Here is a 17,226-nt window from a genome sequence, read left to right on the forward strand (position 1 = left end):
CTGTAAGGTGAAGAGGGTCTATAACTATTTATTCTAAAAATGTGAAAGGAGGTTATCAAAATAAAAGAAATAATTGGTTTTGGGCGTCTGCTGCTACATGGTATGGCTGTGGGTATTTGGTGGTACAAAGAAGCTCATTTGGGGAATTTTGCTGAAAGAAAAGTAATTTATTTGTTTGGACTTGGGAGCGAGGTGGGAGGCATGAGGGTAGTGGTAAAGGACAGAACGTTTCACCAGAATTATGTGCATTGTATGATTATGAATAGGCATTAAATGCTGATTAAACTGCATGTCACTTAGTTTTGTGTCATTTGGTTTTGGTTTTGTGCTTGAAAAAAATAGTTACTGCTGGTTCTAACTTAAATTTGTTGTTGTTGTTGTTGTTGTTGCAGAGTGGATGAGAAAACCAAGAAGTATTGCATTCCATTTGTGAAACCACATAAACATTCTCCATCAGGCATTTATAATATTAATGTGACCACATCAGTAAGTGAACTGTTACTCCCATGATAGAAGAGCAAGCATTAGTCATTTCTAGACTTCTATTAATGTTAAATATAATAGTGAAGAACTGGGAATCTTATTTGGAGACATATCATAAAGTGGAACCTTAATTGTACGTGTATCATCCCAACCTGTCACAATCATAAATGTGAAAGTCTTAAAGTTTAAGTAAGTTTTGTAAGTCTAGATGTTTAAATATATTATTTAAATGACATGTTTTAATTTTTTTAGTAAAGTAAATTTTCTTAACTTAATACTTGGTGATCAGTTCTTTTTTGGAGTAGGTGACAAGATAAATTGTTGTATCTCACATAAGATTTTTGGTGAAAGTATTCTAGGGGTGCCTGGGTGGCTCAGTCAGTTAAGTGTCTGACTCTTGATTTCGGCTCAGGTTATGGTCTCATGGTTTGTGGGTTCAAGCCCTGCACTGGGCACTGACAGTCAGAGCCTGCTTGGGATTCTCTCTCTCCCTCCCTTTCTCTTTGCCCCTCCCTTGCTCATGCTCTATCTCTCTCTCTCAAAATATATAAATAAACATTTAAAAAAAAAAGTATTCTATTTATTCATTTAATAAATATTTATTGATAACTTATTATGAGACACTGGAGATGAATCATTCTCTCTCTTCAAGGAGGTCATGGTCTAGTAGAAGATCAACAAATTAAAACAGTGTCAGATTATAAGAATGGCAGCATGTACAAGGCTCAGAGGTTTTCTGAAGGTTCAGAGGAGTGTTACTTTGCTTAACGTAACTGCCAGAATGCTTCTTTTTAAAGTTAACTTAAATCATCATCACTTTTCCATTGACTGGTCATCTCTGAGTCAAGACCAAAATCCTAACAGGGCTTGTAAGTCCCTGATTGACCCAGGTCCCCATCCCTCTTATTCCACCCGTGGCTTCTCTCTCTCTCTCTCTCTCTCTCTCTCTTTTTTGAAATTTTACTTGTTTTTAATGTTTATTTATTTATTTTGAGACAGAGAGAGTAAGAACGTGAGCAGGGGAGGGGCAGAGAGAGAGAGGGGGGGGGAGAGACATAATCCCAAGCAGTCTCTCGTGCAGAGCCTAACGTGGGACTCCATCTCACATTGGGATCATGTGAGATCATGACCCAAGCAGAAATCAAGAGTCAGATGCTTAACTGCCTAAGCCACCCAGGTGCCCCTGGCCTCTCTTACTCTTGGTCAATCTATTGCAACCCACTGATTTCCTTGTATTCCTTGAACCTGGCCTGACATGCTCCTATTTTTGGGCTTTTGCACTTATTTCCTGTGCTTTAGAACATTCCTTCCCCCAGATAATCCAAAGAATTTGCTTCTTCTCCTCCTTGGCTTACATGAAGCCTTATTGTGAGGTCTTCCCTAGTATTAGAACTCATTTTGTCTCGCATTACTCTCTTTTCTCTCTCCTGGCTTAATTTTTTTCCATTACATACACCTACCAGCCTCTATATTTGCTTATTTATATATTGTCTGTCTCCCGAACTAGAATGTACATTTCCAAGGTAGGAATATGTGCTCTGTTTTCCTTACAGCTCTACCCCACACCTAGAACATGTCTAGCACCATAGAAAATGCTTACAGAATGTGGTGAATGAACTCTTGTGCCAGGGAATGGAGGTGTGGATGTATTCCCAAAGAGTATTTTTCTCTCAAATTTCCCTTGTCTACCCTTCTTGTTATCCTCAGAGCTGAACAAGAGTAGCCTTCTTTTCATGTCTCTCATGATTTGGGCATTACATTTGCTTTTCTTTTAATTATTCTTGGCCCACGATTTCTGTATCCACAGTACTTTCCTTTTTTTAATACCCTACTGATTTCTTTGTAGATATTTTTGTGTTTTACATTCTTGATCTGCTTTGGAGGATTACTTTGATCAGCAAGGCTTTCAGAGTAGCTGGCTCAAAAGCACTTTGCTGGAATTGATATCAGCCTTCTTTCAGGCATTGCATAATCAAAACTGGCTGTCAGTTTTAGATCTTATTTCTGTTTATCCTTATTTTTAAGAGGCCGTCAAGAAAAGAGGTAGAGATTAATGGGAAGAAGACACACTTGAGTCTTAATGAAAATTATTGGAGGCAGAACTTTGCCTAAACTTTCTACAACACCTAGGTTGAAGACCAACCTGAGGTCTGAACTTACTATTTTTTGGACATGCAGATAGGTTTTTTTAAACTAATTATTTTATAACTAATTTGAACCAAGAGTCTTAGCACTTACTCTATTAAAAGAACAAGCAGAAAATTCCAAATAAAGAAACTCAAAATCTCATTACAGGACTTCTGAAGTTTTGTGTTATTCTTGAATTCCTAAATTTTAGGATATCAATATAGTAGTTACAAAAGAGGCAAGCCCAGCTTACCAGAAGGCTAATTCACTTGTGTTAATCATTCTGATCTTAGGTCCCAAGTGAAAAGAGCCTACTTCAGGCAAATAAGAAAAGAAGGGAATACTCAAAGACAGATGTCCATTTGCCTGAACTGAACTATAATCATCTCCCTGAACTAAGAGCCTTGGAAGGCATAGGTATGTATAATGCTTTTACTTTTCAGCCTTATTGTTTATATTATTTAAAATTTATGTTACATTGGAATACCTGCTGGCTCAGTCAGTGGAGCATGTGACTCTTGATCTCAGGGTTGTAAGTTTGAGTCCTATGTTAAGTGTAGAGATTACTTAAAAATAAAATCTTAAAAAATAAATAAAATGTATGTTAAGTAAACTAAAAAAATATTAAAAGTAAAAAATTGTAGTAACTTTATGTATTTCCATATGTAAATATTTACAGACTTATGTATGTAAATATGTACACTAAGTATATACTGAGGGACAGCTATAGAATGTGGAAAACTAATACAAATGTCTAATTTTTAAATGTGTTTGTGGTTATTTTTATCTAGCTCGAAATTCCAGGTTAATAAGGAAAGAGAACAAAAATCTCTCAGAATCTCGAATTCCTTCTCTGGCCACTATTGACTTGCACGCCCCCAGTATTGGATTACATCAGGTACAGAAATACTTTATAGGTTAGATAGAATTTGGGCCTCATGTCCTTATTAAAGTATCTTAGGGAAAGCTCACTCTTAAGGATTGGGCAGGTTTATTGGTGGGATCCATACAATTTTGTTTGTCAAAGTTTTTCTTACTGTTCATTGCACTTAGTACCTTTATTACATGTATACTTATATAGACATTTTCCAGCTTACCGTCATCAGTTTTTTATAGATTAAAATTATGTGTGTGTGTGTGTGTGTGTGTGTGTGTGTGTAGCCTATGGCTTTATATAACTTTTGTGGTAACTCATAGTATTTCACTGAGTTAACCCCAAAGCTATAACCTATCTTCCACTCTTTGAATTGCCTGTATCCTTTTAAAATGTATCCTCTATTTGACACGTTTCCCCAAGACTATCTACTTTGTGCATATTAAAGACTTGCTATTCTATATATAATTATTTTTCTATAATTTCTCTTAATTCTACAGAATATTTATGTTTCTGCTGCTTTAATAACAGTCCTATCACTCATTTTTATATTAAGAAAACTCACAAACTTTTAAATTCCCTGAGCCAACCATAACTGGGTATAAACTTTGGATATGCATCATTGTACTTACAGATTTCTCACCTCTCCTTGATGCTAGGCAACTTTTGTTTTGGAATTTAAGTCTCCATCCTCATTTAAGTATTGCCTCCATATCTATGTGGATGTTTTTTTCTACTACTGCGCCTTAAATAGTTTGGTAGCACTCAATCAACAAGGGAAATTATGTTGTTGAGGGCAACAAATTACAGAGGCAGTTACACAGTGACCCTGAGAAAAAGGTTTTTTGACTGCTATTACTTTGCCTTATCTCTTGTTAACAATTTCTGCAGCAATATAATCAAAGCTAAATAAATTCCTGTTGCATGAAGATTAATTACCATCACAAATTTTACTTTTAGGAACTATAGTATCTCAATAAATTCCTTGTACATGTCTAAAATTTAATGTGGATTTTAAAGGTGCAGGATTTTTCACTTGCTGTCTGTGAGGGTACTATTGTTCAAAACCACTTTTCAGGTTTCACATAACCAAATCTTGTCTCATGAAATAGAAGAAAGGCTTTGGCAGCCTTCATACGTCAGTATTTTTATTTGGTTGATTTGAACTATTCCTTTGATATTTATAAACTTGTTCTGCATTTTTACTCTTAGTTTATTTGTTCATTTCCCAGTTGTATTTAAAATACAATAAAGGAGAAAGTAGGTGTAGTGAAAAACACAAATCAACACCAAAATAACATGAGTTTATATGTGGAAGATGTCAGTGGGAAGAGAAACAGCGAGAGACTGAAAGCAAAAGGCTTTCTGGCAGAAGCTGTGACTGCCTTGCGCTCTTACGTTATGGTATGGATCAATATGTTGAACTTCATTTTGTTTCTGTGCATAACACAAACATTTTCACATTTATAAAAGTCTATTATGTACCTCTGGAACACCCGTAAGATAGGTTTTTGTAAGTAAAGTATTGCATAACCCGTGGACTCTGTCTCCACTTGTCCACCTCCTGCACACTTACACACATTATATACTTCTATGTGTATGTATCTACATATTTTTTCTCTAAGTGGTGTTTAAGCATCATCTCACAAATTTTGATGTGTTGTGTTTTTCATTATTGCTCAGTCCAAACATTTTCTTAGTTCCCTTGTAATTTCTTCTTTAACCCAGGAATTATTTAGAAACATGTTGTTTAGTAGTTATTTAGCGTTTCCTTAGATATTTTATTATTATTGATTTGTAATTTAATTCCATATGGTCAGAGAATATACTGTGTATGATTTTGATTATTTTAGATTCATTGAGATATGTTTTATGGCTCAGCAGATGGTCTATCATGGCGAATGAACCTTGTTTCCTTGAAAATAATGTATATTCTTCAGTCGTTAGACATAGCCTACTACAAATGCGAAATTAGATTAAGGTGGTTGGTAGTATTCTTCAGATCTTCTATATCCTTAATGATTTTTTTGTTTGGTTCTATCAGTTCTTGAAAGAGTGCTGTCAAAATCTTTCACTGACTGGAATTATTTATTTTTCTCTTATATCTGTTTATTTTTGTTTCTTGTATTTTAAAGCTCTATTATTAGGTACATACACACTTATAATAGTTTTTGTCTTCCTGATATATTATCACTTTTATCATTAGAAAATGCCTCTCTTTATCACTTGTGGTGCTCTGTGCCATGAAGCCAATTTTATCTGAGATTAAAATAGCCACTCGAGCCTACTTGTCTCCATGGTTTATCTTTTTACTTTTATACTATCTGTTTCTTGTTGTTGTTGTTGTTGTTGTTGTTTTAATGTACAACATTTCATAGAAGTAGGGTCTTTCTTTTGTATCCATTCTGTCAATTCCAATTCTGTTCATTGGAATGTGTTTCCTATTACAGCTAGTAAACTTCTACCAACTTAAAATATTTACTGTCTCACAGTTTCCATGGGTCAGAAGCCTAGGAATAGCTTCTTCTCCCCTTGAGTCTCACAGACCCCTAATCAAGATGTCAGCGGGACTGCATTTCTTTCTGGAGACTCTAGGGGAGAATCTATTTCCAGGCACGCTCAGGTTGTCAGCAGAATTGAGTTTCATGAGGTTGTGGGACTGAGGTCCCTGTTTCTTTTCTGGCTGACACCTGGGGGATGCTGTCGGCTTCTAGAGGCTGACCACATTCCTTGGCTCATGGTCTAGTTCTGCCATCTACAAAGCTAGTAATAGTGATCAAATCCTTCTTACTCTTTGACCCTCCCTTACCTCCCCTTCTGCCTCATCTCTGACTTCCTCTTCTGCTTTTAAGAGGCATGTGATTGGCCTTGCAGGCCTACATTGCACCTGCCAGGATAATCTTTCTATCTTAGAGTCACCTGATTAGTAACATTAATTCCATGTGCAAAGTTGCTTCACAGCAGTAGCTACAATAGTTTGACTGACTAACCAGGTGATATCTTTAGAATTCTGCCTGCTAGTAAATACTTAGGCCATTAACATTGAATGTGATTATTGATATATCTGGATCTAGCTCTATGTTTATATGTATGTGTATATAACAAATATATACATATATATAACAAATATATATATATATGTATACATATACATATAACAAATATATATATATATATATATTTGTTGTTTTTTTATTCCTTTGTTTTCCCTTTTTAGTCTTCTTTTGTATTTGAATATTTTTAGGATTGGCTTTTGGGTATATTTCTTGGTATTTTTTTTTTAGTGATTACTCTAGGGATTGCAATATATATTAACTAACCTTCCACAGTCTACTTAGAGTAAATATTGTACCACTTGTAAAATGTAGTGGTAAGCATATGTCCTTTTACTTCAACCTGGACTTTATGTTAGAATTCTTTGTCTTATTTACATACACCGAAAACCCCACTACATTGTCATATATTTTGCTCTAAATAGTCATAGATATTTTAAGCAATTTATGGAAATAAGTAGTCTTCTATATTTACCTAACTACCTGCTGTTTCTGTTGTTCTTCCTTTCTTTCTTAAAGATTATACTTTTATTCTCTGGTATCATTTTTCTTCAGCTTGAAAAACTTCCTTTAGCATTTCTTCCAGAGCAAGTCTGATGGGTGACAAACTCTTAGTTTTCCTTCATTTGAGAATGACTTTATTTTGCCTTCATCCCTTAAATATATTTTCAATGGATATAGAATATGAGTTGGTAGGTTTTTAAAAACTTTTTTCTCCCAGGACTATAAGGACATCATTCCTCTGTCTTCTGATCTCTCTGATTTCTATCAGAATGTGGGACATTCTTAGGCATTTGAATTGTTCATCTGTATGTAATGTTTCATTTTTCTCTAGCTGTTTTCAAGATTTTATCCTCATCGTTTTGTGTTCATTAGTTTTAATAAGATGTGTCTAAGCATAGTTTTCTTTGTATCCTGTTTGGCATTTGCTGAACTTCTTGATTTGAAAACCTACTTCTTTTGCCAAATTTGGAAGTTTTTGGTCATTATTTCTTCAAAAATTTTTTTCTGCCATAATTTCTCTCTCTTTTTTTTTTTCTGAGAGTCCAGTGACATAGATATTAGACTTTTTGGTATTTTCTACAAGTTCCTGAGACTCTGCTTTCTTTAATCTTTTTTTTTTCTTTTTTTATCTTGGCTCTTCACATTAGGTAATTCCTATTGATTTATCTTTAAGTTCTTCGATTCTTTACCTTGTTGTTTCCCTTCTGCTATTAAGCCCATCCAGGGAGATATTTATATTTCAGATGCTGTTTTATGTATGTATGTATGTATATATGTATGTATGTATGTATGTATGTATGTATGTATGTATTTAGAGAGTATATGAGCGGGGAGGGGCAGAGAGAGGGGGAGAGAGAGAATCCCAAACAGGCTCTGCCCTGACAGCACAGAGCCCAATGCAGGGCTAGATCCCACAAACCGTGAGATCATGACCTGAGCTGAAACCAAGAGTTGGATGTTTAACTGACTGAGCCACCTAGGCGCCCCCAGATACTGTATTTTTAAGTCCTAAAATGTCCACTTGGTTCTTTTTTAGGGCTTATATTTCTCTGCTAAGAATTCCTGTTTCTTCATTCATATCGATCCCGAGATGACCCAAATATTGGGACTTTATAAACTTAATTAAGTTATATATGCCTGTATAGCATATATATTTCTGCATCTGTTGATTGCCATTTCCATTGAGAATTGATGACACATTCCTGGATCTTTTTATGGCCAATAACTTTGATTGTATCTTGGAAACTGTTAATATTAGGTTGTGTAGCCTCCAGGTCCTGTTATAATCCTCTGGAGAATGTGGACGTTTTATTTTAGCAGGCAGTCATTGAAGTTTTGTTCTCACTGCAAATTCTGCCTTATCTCTTGTGAGAAATGTTTCAAATCTCAGTTCTCTAAGTCTTTGATATCGTAGTTTGCATCTGTCCTGTGCTTGTGTGGCTCAGGGGTTAGCTGGAGACTTGTGCAGGTAGTTCAAATCTCAGCTCGGTTCGCCAAGCTGTTGCTGCTCTGGGTTTGGAGCTGCTGCATGCATGCGTCAGGAGCTGGGCTCAGACTCCCATCAGTCTATACACAGAATTAGGGAGTCCCTTGCTCTAGTTCTGTTTGCTCCAGGACCAACCCACCCCCATACTTTGTGGCTTGCAGGGTTTCTCTGGGATAACAAGGGAGTTTCTTTCAGACTTTTAGCTTTTTGTACTTCTTCACTACTCTGAGACTAGGGCCTGCCTTTTGGGCAAAGTCACAGGAGCAAAAAATAAACAAAATTGGAAACCTACCCCCCATGTGAAGGATCACATTTCCAACTTTTGACCCCTCTCCTTAATCTCCAGTTGTTTTTCATATTTTTCCTAAAGGGTTTTTTGTTTGTTTGTTTGTTTGTTTGTTTGTTTGTAATAAGTAGGAGAGATGGGTTGTAGTGGGTTTACACTACCTTGGCACATCAGAAGCATCTTTTTAACACACGTATCACCAAAGAGGTCAAAGAATAACAGCCTCTTACTTCATCATCGTCTTCTGTGCAAGCAGCTTGCGCTATGAATGGTTAATTATAAACACCTGATACTTGAACAACAAGAATTGGGATTTTCAGGGGGGGGAGTGAGACTTTTACAATTTTTGAGAATCTTTAATGCTTGATTATTAACTTCTAGGTTTCAGGATCTCCCCTGTTAGATGATTCGGAGGCTGATTTGCCTCGAATGGAACACCAGCACTGAGAGTCATTTTGGTTCTGAACTGGGTATGTCTGGTTTCTCATACTTAATGCAAAGTAAACCTTCCATGGGAGATATTTTGTAGCTTGCTAAAGGCCAAATTCTGCCGTTAAGCATTCTCTAGTGATTGATTCTGTGAGAACACCTGGTAGAGAAAGAATTGTGCCACTTAAAAAAAAAAAAGTAGTATTTGTCTTTGGGATGAAATCCCTTTCCATGGAGCTTACAGCTCTTGCCCTTAAACTAATCTCGTGTGTTTTACTGGATACAGTAAGGTGAATTCAGGGTGATGAGTGCAGTGGAAGGATATATACTTATCTCCCTTATCAGTCATTTGCCCTTTGGGCTCGTAAAGCAAGAAAGACGAAATGATTGCTTGGTAATCTTTTTCCCAATAAAGAGGGATCAGCACTATTCTAGATGATTGCCTTCCTTTTTATTTTTATATTTTATTTTTTATATTTGTTTCTGATGAACTTTATTATTGTCCTGCTACTCCACCATGGTAAAAAGGGAGCTACAAGCTCCAGGCCTGCACCATGTGTCTGCACAGCAAGAACAGGACCCACTGGCACACGTTCCCACCCCACTGGGGACCTACCCCCAGGAGAAATATGTTACAAATTTTTTTAAAAAGGAAAACAGAGTAAATTAAGAACTCACTTGATTAGGCACCAACAGTGATTTGAAAAATTAAGTGTCAGTTTTAAATGGTAACAGGATTGCCTTCCTTTTAAATATAACTGTTTAGTACTAAAAAAATGAAAACCAAAGATCAGACCTTTTGAGTGGCAATTTGGTATGTGACCTCAGACCAGTCACCTAATGTTTAATATCTTATTAACTCTGTAAAATATGATGGTAATAAAATCCCACACTCTCATAAATGTACTGTTGGAATTAATCTGTTAACCTCCACAAAGCATTTATTTAATTTAATTTATTTTTTTTTAATTTACATAAGTTAGTTAGCATATAGTGCGACAATGATTTCAGGAGTAGATTTCCTAATGCCCTTACCTATTTTGCCCATCCCCGCTCCCATATCCCCTCCAGTAACCATCTGTTTGTTCTCCATATTTAAGAGTCTCTTCTGTTTTTATATTATTTTTGCTTCCCTTCCCTTATGTTCATCTGTTTTGTCTCTTAAAGTCCTCATATGGGTGAAGTCATATGATTTTTGTCTTTCTCTGACTAATTTCACTTAACATAATACCCTCTAGTTCTATCCATGTAGTTGCAAATGGCAATATTTCATTCTTTTTGATTGCTGAGTAATACTCTATTGTGTGTGTGTATACATATATATATATACATATACATGTATATATATATATACATATACATATATATATATATACATATACATATATATATACATATATATATACATATATATATATATATATACATATATCTCCTTTATCCACTCATCCATTGATGGACATTTGGGCTCTTTCCATACTTTGGCTACTGTTGATAGTGCTGCAATAAACATTGGGGTGCAGGTGCCCCTTCAAAACAGCATACCTGTATCCCTTGGATAAATACCTAGTCGTGCAATTGTGGGTCGTAGGGCAGTTCTATTTTTAATTTTTTGAGGAACCTCCATACTGCTTTCCAGAGTGGCTGCACCACTTTGCATTCCCACCAGCAGTACAAAAGAGATCCTCTTTCTCCGCATCCTTGCCAACATCTGTTGTTGCCTGAGTTGTTACTGTTAGTCATTCTGACAGCTGTGAGGTGGTATCTCATTCTCCACAAAGCATTTTGAACGTCTGTGACATCAAATGTGAATTTACTATGAAGTGAACAAATCTTAAGTTTTAATTCCTCATTGGTACAGGGCCCTTTCCAGGCGCTGGGAGACGTCTTTGCAATGCACTCGTTATACGTACTATATAAACTGTAGCCTCTATAAAACTTGGATCTATTTTGTCAAAACTAATCATTATTTACATAAAAGGAGATGGTGTGCTACACATGACAGTTTTGGTTGATAATTATCCTAAAGGTTTTCTTTAAAATCTTGTTTTTGTTATATACGGTCTTAAGTTTTCTTAGACTGTGTAATACTTACAATATTATAAATATATTCAATGTGAGAAAGCAAGTAAGATATAAATCATTTTCTAGAAAGATTTTTATGTAAACTGTTTGGTTGCCTGTATCCCCCTGTGCTTTTAGATGCTACTCTAGCCCTTGAGATGACATCTTCTTGTGACCAAAGTGCTGATATCCTACAAAGAGAGATTTGTGGTTTTGGTCATTTGCTTTTGAACTGCCTGCATTTTCTGGGAAAGGCCTTGTAGAAGAAAAAAGACAAAGACTTCCAAGTGTTTTGAAGGAAGATTGAACAAGTGCCCCTCCCCAACTGCTATCCCATCACCTTTCAAGTCCACTGTTGCTATTTCAAGATATATCCAATGGAAGAATAGTGATATGGTTCTTGTTCCACGAATGTGTATTTATTGTTAGTAGATTGTGATTTAAAATTACCCAAGATTAAAAATGAGTTTAAAAAGGGAGAGAGAAACATTATAATGGTTATGTTATTTATGCATTGAACTCTGTGTTATCTGTATAAATGTGTACATTTACTTAGGAATGGGTTTGGTGGTGGTAGGTGATAAAAACTAGGATCATTTGAAGAAATGAAAAAACTAGGATCAGTAAGAGAAAATGTTTCCTTTACCATAACTTACCTATTAATATACTTTTAAAAAGCTTGCTTGTTTCTAGGCTTTAAGGAGATATGTAACTGCTCTCTATGGATAGATGTATATCTTTGGTTTCTGTGATTATCGTGATTGATGTTTGATCATTGTACTATGGGAATCTGGCCTCTCTGCTGATCTTCTATGAACCACACTGGTCCAAATTTCTCAAAGAAGCCTTTTCTTTCTCATGACTTAGTATGACTCTGACATCGGGTAGTCCTCTGTATTGTGAGATTCTGGAGCCAGTGTTCCTGCGTGCGGGAACATGATTATGGAATGAGAATAGTGAAGGAGAATTTTGTAGGTATACCTTGGAGTTGAGGACTATGCTTCTCTTCTTGAAAGGGGAAGTATATACATACAAAACCAGGAGATGGGAAGCAGTGTTACTGATTGACTAGGACTGGTTACTTTTCTCTAGGCCAGTTACTGTTGAACTCCCCAGCTGAAGAGGCTTTGGGGAGGAAGTGTCCACTGTTATGGACCTCACTCCTGTCCACTGATAGTTTGAAGGTGATATCAAACAGAACCCAGAGAATGCTCCTGTCTTCTCATTTCCTCAAACACATAGGCCTTCCCAAAAGCTCTTCACGAACATGCAAAAATATCTACCTACATACAGTCCACACACCGTTTCTCATGCCCCAGTCCATGACTTCCAGGTGGGAAGTTTAAGCCAATTTGGCTGTAGGTTTTTGGCTTCTAGGTTGCTGGTCACACTCTGAATTTATTTTAGAGAATGGCTGTTAAGGGGACCAGAATTTGTGTGGGTTTTTTTTGCCTTAACCAGTTAACGATGTGTTGTTTTTTCCAAAAGGCATTGACTAAAACTTAGCCCAAGAATTTAACTAATACTCTTTTCTATTACTCTGAGGAGCTTAATAGTAAAATTCTGACCTTAGATACTTTGTCCTCAAAAAAGCAGGACATTCAGGAGGAGGCAAAATGAGAGATTCCAATGTAGAAGTCTATAGGTGGCTCAATTAAAATTTGGTCTTGATTTTGAAACTCTATTTTTAACCTCTGACCAGGTGTTTGACTACATTGGTATGGCTAATATGCTAAAGACAGTTAATGTATAGACATTAATAGGCTTCACATTAAGATATTGTTTCATTTTTACTTAAAAAATATTGCCAATAGACTGTACAGTATGGAAAGAAGACAATATTTTAAAGTCAAGTGGCTTTCCAGCTTATTTCAATGTTATTTTTATTTAAAGATCAGTGTAAACATATCACCTCAATGACTGAGGATCTAGGATCAATTACCTTTTTGTCTCTGTATTTGCTTTTGGTGTATTTTGCCTATTGACACATTTTGTGAACTTTAGAATTAAGGAACTAAAAATTAAATACTGTAAGTGCAAGTTGAGATTCAAAGATCATATCTGGTTAGAACCTTGGCAGAACTACTTGAAAAAGAAGATTTTGCAAACTGGGCCTATAGATACTGAACCAAAGTAATTCTTTCTTTCAGCTTAAGATTACTTTGCTCTCCTTAGAAGAATATGGTTAAGCATAATAGGAAATATGTATACGTATTGGTGGGGAGAAATGGGCTTGCTGTGTGGATGTATGTTTTAAAATGAATAAATATTATACCTTACTGAGCTCCATAGATGGCTTTATTTGCATTTATTTAATGAAGAGAATACAAATAATGTGTATAGCACTGTATGGTACTTAAATAAATTTTAAATTATCTGTTAATTTTTTGGGGGGGAAACTTTGATATAGAGGTGGCAAGTTATCTTTTCTAAATTATTTTAAATTTTAATTCCAGTATGGTTAACATATAGTGTTATATTAGTTTCAGGCATACAATATAGTGATTCAGCAATTCTATACATTACTCAGTGCTCATCTAGATAAGTGTACCCATAATCCCCTTCACCTATTTCACCCGTTCCCCCACCCACCTCCCCTCTGGTAACCCTCTGTTTGTTCTCTAAGGGTCTGCTTTTTGGTTTGTCTCTCCCTGCCTCCTTTGTTTTGTTTCTTAAATTCCACGTATGAGTGCAGTCATATGATATTTGTCTTCCTCAGCCTGACCTATTTTGCTTAACATTCTACTCTCCGGATCCATCCATGTTGTTGTGAATGACAAGATTTCATTCTTTTTTTATGGCCGAATAATATTCCATATATATATATATATATATATATATATATATATATATATCCCATATTAAGATTCTTTATATATATAAAGAATATATATATTTTTTATCCATTCATGGATCGATGGACACTGGGCTGCTTCCATAATTTGGCTATCGCAAATAATGCTGCAATAAACATAGGGGTGCATATATCCTTTGGAATTAGTATTTTCATATTCTTGGGTAAATACCTAGTAGTGGACATTACTGAATCATATGGTAGCCCTAATTTTAATTTTGTGAGGAACCTCCATACTGTTTTGCACAGTGGCTGCACCAGTTTGCATTCTCACCAACAGTGCATGAGGGTTCCTTTTCTTCCACATCCTTGCCAACACTTGCTGTTTCTTATGTTTTTGATTTTGGTAATTCTGACAGGTTTGAGGTGATATCTCATGGTAGTTTTGATTTGTATTTTCCTGATGGTGAGTGAGGTTGAGAATCTTTTCATGTTTCTGTTGGCCACGTGTATATCTTTTTTGGAGAGATGTCTGTTCATGTCTTCTGCCCATTTTTAATTGGACTTTTTATTTTTTGGGTGTTGGCAAGTTAGTTTTTTTATACAGCACATGATACAAGCTGCCTAGTCATAAAGTAACATGTCTTGTAAAGACTGCTTGGTCAAAGCTGTAACAGACCGACGCTTAGAGTTTGGGTCTCCTGATTGAGAATCCTTTGCTCAGTTAGAATAGCTGACTTCCTATTGAAATGGGAACAAAGAAGTCATGTTTCCTTATGTGACTCTCTCATTATTTGTTCTTTTATCTGAGTTGTGCTACAATAGAACTTTCGATCTGCACTAAACTCTGAGTCAGACTAGACTGAAAAATGTGATTAACTTGTTTTCTAAGCCTTCCTGTATAAAACTGAACCACTGGCAGGGAATTAGAAACAGCAAGGGTCACTGCTCCTAAGGCTTTAAGGCTGGTTCTTGTGAATTGGACTAAATGAATTTTTCTTTATTGTTTTGTGATGTGTTCTTACATTGGTAATGGACTCTTAACATGCCTCTATGTGAATGAAAAATTACGTTTTCCATTCACTGCTTTTATAAGGCCTTATTTTTTCTGTTTAACTTTAGACATGAGAAAATTTGCAACTGTAATTAACATACAGTGTATTTGTTTCTTAACATGGCCTTCTGAGAAGTACCTTACCACAAAACTTGACATCACTTCTCATCACTTGTAAGTAACTTGTGATTTAGAGCTTTGTGTTTATAGATGTTTGTGGATATCTGATGTTGGATGTACTATACACTGAGAAATTTTCTCTTAAAAAAATCCACCCACAAAATGTTATTTTCCTTTGTTTTCAGTGAAATTTTATTTCTCCCCATTACATAGCCTTATTCAATCCTTTCTCGTTCTACTTTGGCATGCAGGATCATCTGTAGAAGTGAGAAAGATTCTAGCAAAATTTTAGAAAATGTATCATTGGTTAACATGAATTTAAAATAAGAAAGAATCAGGGAATTGAAACTAAAATATCTCCATTCAGTATATTTCTGTCTCTAGTCAATGGGAGTATCTCCTATCAGTCACGAGAATAGGGTTTTTTTGTCAGTTTATACCCATTCAGCTATCTCCTTGCTTCTAGATATGGAAAGTGATCTCTATTAACATAGCTGCTAGAATTTAAAACTATCCCTCCTCCCCATGACAACAGTGTTCCAACTGGCTACTTTCCTCCCCAACTTGTTTTCCTTTTGCTTACATGTATACCTACTGTCTTTCCCCCCAACTATATGTATATGTATATGTATATGTATATGTATATGTATATATCTACATATCTATATCTACACATCTCTATATATCTATATTTATATATAGATATATAGATATTTATATCTATATCTATATTTATATATAGGTATATAGATATAGATATGTAGATATAGATATGTAGATATATAGAAGATACTGTGTGTGTGTGTGTGTGTGTGTGTGTAGAAAAGTTGTTTATTAAGTTGTTCCTAGACTCTCCAGAAGAGTCAGGGCCTGATTCTGAGGTCCATATGCAAGAACAATAATCCAGTGTCATCACCCCATTAAATTTTCTGTGTCTCTAAAGATGGGAACTATTCTAAAGAATAGGAATAGGGAACATCCTATTTATCTATTTTTGTTCCACACCATCTCACACAGTGATTTCCATGTGACGATAGGAATAATCCTATGAAGGAAGGAATATAAGCCGTATTTTATAGGCAAGTTACTAGGCTTAAAAGGCTTAAGGAATTTACTCAGCCCCGCTCAGTCAATGGTAGAGCAGTGTGTGTTTGTTGAAATAAATATATGGGTATGGTTATTTAGAACTGGAATGAATGTAAACTTTTTTGTTTAAATAATATAAACTTTGGGAGATTAGACTCCTGGAGTCACATGCTTCGTCATTCACTTATGGAGGAGGAAGTGCGTTTCTCTAGCCACCAGACAAAACTTCACTTCACTCTAAGCCAAATTTGGATATTGCTCACTGTGAATCGAGCACTGTAGCCAGGGGAATGGCATGCACCTATTGGCTTGAGCCTCTGTTAAATTCCTTTATCTGAATTAATAATGACAGGAGCAAAAGGAAACAGGATTCTTCTGATTGGTTTAGGCCAATGTCAGTTTACCTGTGGAACCACCCAGCTTGGAGAATATACATAGAATGGATGCTGGAGAAACAGTCACAAAGCTCAGCAGAGATGGATATTTGGAGCTGCAAAAGGTAGGCTTCAATTTAGATTTTGACTGGTTCTGCCAACCTGTACTCCAAAAAATGCTGTACTGTTTCCCACCAACAGTGTATGAGAAAGTATTTCCTCATACCCAGAGCATATTAGATATTACTAATAATTTCCATTTTGACCAGTCTGATGGGTGGAACTCATCTCTTTAGTTTACATTTTCTTGTTTACTACTGAGGTTACACATATTTTTATATAATTATTCTTTTCGTATGTTTATCAGTCATTTGGTTTCCTCCTTCTGTGAATAAAAGATATTAAAGGTCTTATGGGGTGCCTGGGTGGCTCAGTCGGTTAAGCGGCCGACTTCGGCTCAGGTCATGATCTCGCCGTCTGTGAGTTTGAGCC

At 35.7% G+C, this 17,226-nt stretch overlaps 1 protein-coding gene across 2 annotated transcripts in view; it reads left to right on the top strand.

The window, feature by feature from the left end:
* The window catches only part of CDKL2 (cyclin dependent kinase like 2), a 52,711-nt gene extending 39,116 nt beyond the window's left edge, over positions 1 to 13,595 (top strand). For both annotated transcript variants that reach the window (XM_058722266.1, XM_058722265.1), the window contains 5 exons: positions 393 to 486; positions 2,904 to 3,027; positions 3,402 to 3,508; positions 9,195 to 9,283; positions 11,445 to 13,595. In XM_058722266.1, coding sequence (XP_058578249.1) covers positions 393 to 486; positions 2,904 to 3,027; positions 3,402 to 3,508; positions 9,195 to 9,260 — 391 coding nt within the window. In that variant the 3' untranslated portion in view covers positions 9,261 to 9,283; positions 11,445 to 13,595. The remainder of the gene's footprint in view (positions 1 to 392; positions 487 to 2,903; positions 3,028 to 3,401; positions 3,509 to 9,194; positions 9,284 to 11,444) is intronic.
* The last annotated feature ends 3,631 nt before the right edge of the window (positions 13,596 to 17,226 follow it).

The sequence above is a fragment of the Neofelis nebulosa genome, chromosome 3, assembly GCF_028018385.1.
Source record: "Neofelis nebulosa isolate mNeoNeb1 chromosome 3, mNeoNeb1.pri, whole genome shotgun sequence".
Classification (NCBI taxonomy): domain Eukaryota; kingdom Metazoa; phylum Chordata; class Mammalia; order Carnivora; family Felidae; genus Neofelis; species Neofelis nebulosa.